The sequence below is a fragment of the Phyllostomus discolor genome, chromosome 7 (assembly GCF_004126475.2).
Source record: "Phyllostomus discolor isolate MPI-MPIP mPhyDis1 chromosome 7, mPhyDis1.pri.v3, whole genome shotgun sequence".
In the NCBI taxonomy this organism is placed as follows: Eukaryota; Metazoa; Chordata; class Mammalia; order Chiroptera; family Phyllostomidae; genus Phyllostomus; species Phyllostomus discolor.
Genome location: NC_040909.2, coordinates 80,493,511 through 80,499,397, shown reverse-complemented (window position 1 = coordinate 80,499,397; position 5,887 = coordinate 80,493,511). Strand labels below are relative to the sequence as shown.

The window sequence follows — 5,887 nt, the reverse complement described above, 5'->3', positions numbered from 1 at the left end:
AACTGTCTTAAAAAAAAAAATCTGTCTTCTTGGAGACTTCAACTAGCACTCAGTACTCGCCAGGCCACCACCGAGGCCGGATGTGTGTGGGTGCACGTGCGTGTCTCCGGGTCGGAGACGTGCAATTCCACAGAGAGGGTGACCTTAGATGCATTGCTCTGCCCGCCACCCTGTCGCCCGCTGAGAGGATCTGACCCGCCAACGCCTGAGAAAAATAACACAAAAAAACTTAGAGGATCTGATTGCCAATGCCTGAGAAAAATAACACGCAAAAAACTTAACGAATATCCCCAAAGGCTCTCCCACCGCCGCCACCCCACGTCAGCCGAGAAAACAAGGGCTCCATTTCCCCGTAAATTGGATGCACAAGCCAATTCATTCCGTCCAGAGGCTGGGAAGCCCCAGTGCAAGCGAGACCCGCTGCAATTGGGGACGTGGCCTCAGAAAACGAAAAGAACATTCGCCAACACCACGTCTGCCAAGCTAAGCTCCCGACCCGGGGCTGTTGGCCACTGCCAGCCAGGTGCACCGACCGCAGCCGGGCCAGAGCGCGCACGCCTCTCGCCGCCGGGCACCAGCGGTCCCGCAGTCAGGTTTCACCGCGGCGCAGGGCGGTGGTTTCCGAGGCCGACCGGCGCCGGGACTCCGATTACAGGTTCACACGAGGGGCCGGCGGCCCAGCCCCAGCTGGCGCGCCCTTGCGCGGCCCCGTGGCCCCGCGGCCCCGCCCGCCCATTCTTCTCCATTCATGAGGAAGCCCAGCGCCGCCAGCGCCGCCGCCAGCGCCGCCGCCGCCGCCAGCCGCCGGATTGGCTGGCGGCCGAGGCGCCGGCACTTTCCCACGGCCCGCGGCGCGTGCGGCTCACCAGCGGCGCTGCGGGCGCGGCCTTGGCGAGCCGTCAGGCCAATGGGGGCGAGGGGAGCAGGACTGTGGCAGCCGGCGCGCTGGCGTTCCGCCCCGGCCTCCCCCGGTTGCTTCCCCCTCCCCTCCCCTCCCTCGCGGTGGCCACCGAGGCCCCCGCGGAGCCAACGCACAGCCGCCGGGCCCGAGCTGGCGCAGGGGGCGGGCTTGGGTTAGCCCCGGCCCTGGGTCTCGCCTGTGCCCCGCCCCTGAGCGACTGCCAATCAGCGGAGCGAGGAATCGGATTGGTGGAGTGGAAGCTGTTGCCTAGGAGCCCCTTCCCTTCCCCCCGCCCCCTGCACTCTCCTTCCATCCCCAAGGGCCCTGGGAAGGGGCACAGCGTGGGAAAGGGATGGTTGAGTTTTAACCGGAGGCAGAGCGTGAGCTGGATCAGTGTGTGCGGAACGCAAGCAGCCGAGCGCGAAGAGTCGCGGCTGCTGTTAACTCCTTCCTGCCTGCCGCGGCGGCCCTTCCCGGAGCCCCAGCTCAGCCAGCATGAAGCGAGCCCATCCCGAGTACAGCTCCTCTGACAGCGAACTGGACGAGACCATCGAGGTGGAAAAGGAGAGTGCGGATGAGAGTGGGTGAGTTGGCGGCTGCAGAGCGGAGCCGGAGCGGGAGGTGAGAGAGGGCTGGACGCGGTGACAGCGGACGAGGGCCGGGTGGGCCAGTGCCGTGAACCGACCTCTGCGTTTCCCGGGCGAACCCCGGCTCTTTCAGGCCCAAGTTGCCAAAACAGTCCGAGTGCAGGGAGCGTGGGTGCGATCCTTCAAATCACCCACCCTCACCTAACAGCGATTCCTGTTCTGTTTTTCCCAATTCTTCAGAAACTTGAGTTCGGCCCTAGGTTCCATGTCCCCAACTACGTCTTCACAGATCTTGGCCAGGAAAAGACGGAGAGGCGTGAGTCTTTTTACAATGCTCTTAAAAAAAATTTAACAGAAAGAACGACCTTTCTTCACTTTGGGATTTGCAGCCGTAATGGAAATGCCCTCCTTTGTTTTGCCTGCTTTCTGCAGATCATTGAGAAACGCCGACGAGACCGGATCAATAACAGTTTGTCTGAGCTGAGGAGGCTGGTACCCAGTGCTTTTGAAAAGCAGGTAATGGAGAGAGTAGGTAGAGCTCCCAGCGTTGCCATCCCCACCTTTTGACTCCTTCCCCTTCATTCATCTGAACCCCGTCCGTGTATTGGAAAATAACTGTGTTGCTTGTGCCAGGAGAATAATTCATATAGATTCCAACACATTTTGCGAAGACAACTCATTTTGCTTTAGACCATACTTTTAGGAAGTACGAAGCACAAATATGAGTATATATCTTAAATGGTTCCCCAAGGGCACGTGGTGCCAAATCAATGTTTTGCGGTTTTCTCCTCCAGGGATCTGCTAAACTAGAAAAAGCTGAAATCCTACAGATGACTGTGGATCACCTGAAAATGCTGCACACTGCAGGAGGGAAAGGTATATGTCACTAGTACCCTACCTGGACCCTGAGTGCTTGGGCAGAGTGAGCCACTACGCAGTTGCTGCCTTATTTTCACTGTGTGCTTTTGGGGTGTGGAAAGGGACGCATGCCTGCGTTGTTGCCTGTGTGTGCACTTGGAAATGCACAAAGGTTTCTCTCCTGTGAATTCATCACTCCAACCCTCTGCACATTCAAATAATGCCCCTTCTTTGGTAAATACCTGTTGTGTGTGAGGTGCCCTAAAGTTGTGACAGCACTGATTACGATCAGGTAGCTCTCATCACATTTGTGTACTGCCATTTTGAGAAGAAAGCTTTTTTTAAATTATAAATTATATATAATTTATTATAAATTATAAATTATATATAATTTATATTAAGACCATATATATATGGTCTTAATTTCATATACAGTTTTTTTTTAAATAAGCTTCCACATAACTCTGGAGGAGAGAAACCTGTTGTGGTTAAGTAGAGAAAACAGCCAAAGGTGGGGTACCAGGGTCTGTATGTCTGCTCCAGCTGGGAAATGCTTTTCTCGGGACCAAGTGCCTAAAAGCTCTATGATGATAACTTACATCTGTGTGTCTAATGAATTTCACTGCTCTGTGGTTCTCTTGCCCTTGATGTATTTTTTGTTGTTGTTGAGGGAAAACATTAAAGGAATGAACATAGTTTCATCTGCTGGTAGGGTACAATTCTAATTTCTGCTCAGAGGCTTCTAATTTGGGCTTTGAACTTGCATTAGTGAACCCATACGTCTTATGTTGAATGCAAAGATTTTGGTTGACTCCAAAATATTTGGATTTTCAGAAAAGCCCGTGAATGCTGTCTTTTCAGGATGTAGGTCTTTGTCAGGAAGGGCTTCCTCTGGGATTGAAGAAAGGCGGGCAGTGAACAGAGCCTAGAGGTTTTTTTCTCTTTTGTTCCCCAGGCTACTTTGACGCCCATGCCCTGGCCATGGACTATCGGAGTTTGGGGTTCCGGGAATGCTTGGCAGAAGTCGCCCGCTACCTGAGCATCATTGAAGGACTTGATGCTTCTGACCCGCTTCGAGTCCGACTGGTCTCACATCTTAACAATTACGCCTCCCAGCGGGAAGCTGCTAGCGGAGCGCACTCGAGCCTCGGACACCTTCCCTGGGGGAGCACCTTCGGACATGCCCCACACGTGGCGCACCCGCTGCTGCTGCCCCAGAATGGCCACGGGAACACTGGCTCCGCGGCCTCGCCCACGGACCCGCACCACCAGGGCCGCTTGGCCGGGGCACATCCAGAGGGGCCTGCCCTGCGAGCGCCCCCTAGCAGCGGCCTTGGACCAGTGCTCCCTGTGGTCACCACCTCCTCCAAACTGTCGCCGCCCCTGCTCTCCTCCGTGGCCTCCCTGTCCACCTTCCCCTTCACTTTCGGCTCCTTCCACTTACTCTCTCCCAATGCACTGAGCCCTTCAGCACCCACGCAGACAGCAAACCTTGGCAAGCCATATAGACCATGGGGGACGGAGATCGGAGCTTTTTAAAGAACTGATGCTGTAGAATGAGGGAGGGGACAGCTTAAAATCCCAGCTGAGCTGGGCTGTTGCCAACATCACCTAAAGTCGTCAATAACATAAAGAGGAAAAAGGTACAATTCCAGATAAATTTTGTTGGAAAACTAAAGGTTTGTTGGTTTACCTTTTCTTTTTAAATGTTTTTTTAAATTATGACATGTATTAGCAGTTTTAAAAAACTAGTTGTTACATTTTGTTCCAAACATTAAACGAAAATAGTATAAACCAACACTTGGTGATCCTATCCATCTAAAAATGTTCCATTTTTTGCCTCAAAGTTTGGGGAATTCTAATATTTAGTATTTTGGGGCTGTTTTTCTCTGTATAGTTACATTCTCTTCTTAAAATTAATTTTTCATACCACTATGCTCAATGTTAACACAACACTATTAATAGTTGGACAATTAAGGTGTTGTATAAATAATATTCTTGGAGGGATATTGAATTTTATATTTCTGAACAAAGCGTTGACAATCAGATGACAAATCAGCTTTATCCAAGACAGTAGACTCGTTCATTCTCTGTCTCCTACAGCAGGAAAGGTGAATGTACAAACAAACCCTCATCTGCCAGGACTGGACTTGTGGCTGAGTTAGGAGGGAGCCACTTGTACTTTAGGTCCTCTTTTGCAGTTGGCTGGGAGGAGACTGAAGATAATTGCATAGACTATGCCTGCATTTACCAGCCTCCAACAACGCAACACATTTTTAATCTCACAGACCTCAAACTCACAAATGTTAACACGGATAAGTGAACAGGGTGGTCAAGTGACCAGTCAGTCAGGTAGTCCAGCAGGACTTGTTAAAAGCATAACCTAATTCTTCCTGGAATGGCCATATTTTTTTGTCAATGGAAATTTTTATGTTTGTGCTTTTCCTTTCGGTGCATGAAGATGTGGCTGTTGAGATATTTAAAAGGGCTTTGCTGCCTTCTTTTTGGTTTATTTTATTTCAATCAGGCTATGAAAACATCATTTTCCAGGTTTATTCATTTAGCAGGTGTAGCTTAAGCACCCTCCTACTGAGCTGGGTTTGACCTCTGTTGTACTGATGTGTTGTGATTAAATAAAAAAGAAGAAATAAACTCTTCTGCTGTATGTCTTGCATAATCTTCCCTCCCCCTTTCTGGTGGCTAAGAAAAGATAAATTTTCTCTTGTTTTCATTTTGTACCATCAATTTAACAATTTCATTATTTGTGAAATTCTAAACTGTGTGAATTCGTGCTATTCAGTAAGATGACTTCATGATAGGTCACAGCTTTGGCCTGAGTCCCACTAGGGGACATTGCCCTTTAGCTGTTATGTCCAGTGATCTGGCTCTAAACTGGCCATCTGTGGAGTAGATGCCTCAATATCAGGATGGATTTGCAGGGTGGGAAGGAGCTCTGATGAGATCTTGTAAAACTGTGTTGATTATCCAGAAATACTGACTAGGAGCATCTCCTGTGTGCTCAGCTCCATGTTGAGAGAGCAGAAAAATTATTTCATTCTTTTTTCTTAAAATGTCAAGATAAGAAAAGCCAAACACTGCTCTCTCTTAAACCTGAGAATCAGTGGCATGATGAGCAATGGCAGGCTGTAATTCAGCACCTGCACAGCTCCAGGAATCTCTCCTTGTCTCATTTCCAAGGAGTTTGTTTAACCCTTTAGCTGCATTTGACTCCTGAGATGTATAATGAAGAAGCTGACACATGTTTCAGCTTAGAACAAAATGCTGCCCTGGCAGAGGAGGGGCTTTCCATTGCCTTAAAAGTCTTCCTCCTGCAATTAAGGAGTGTTCCCTCCTAGCTCAGAAGGAGTTTGCTTAGATCCTGAGAGTGGTGGGGAAGTGAGGGAGAAAGTCCACTCTGTCAGATGACAAAGTACAGGCTTGCTTTTCGTTGTCCAGCTACTCAGCAACTCCTCCCCTCTCTTTTAAAAAAGAAAAGGAAAGGAAAAGAAAAGAAAAGAAAAGAAAAGAAAAGAAAAGAAAA

At 49.8% G+C, this 5,887-nt stretch overlaps 1 protein-coding gene across 1 annotated transcript; it reads left to right on the top strand.

Moving 5' to 3' along the window:
* Window positions 1–1,155: 1,155 nt before the first annotated feature.
* On the top strand, window positions 1,156–4,994 carry HEY1 (hes related family bHLH transcription factor with YRPW motif 1). Its single transcript, XM_028518933.2, has 5 exons — window positions 1,156–1,485; window positions 1,729–1,804; window positions 1,921–2,004; window positions 2,283–2,364; window positions 3,302–4,994. Exons 1-5 carry the CDS (start codon window positions 1,397–1,399, stop codon window positions 3,883–3,885), a joined length of 915 nt encoding a protein of 304 aa, XP_028374734.1. The 5' UTR covers window positions 1,156–1,396; the 3' UTR covers window positions 3,886–4,994.
* Window positions 4,995–5,887: the final 893 nt, after the last annotated feature.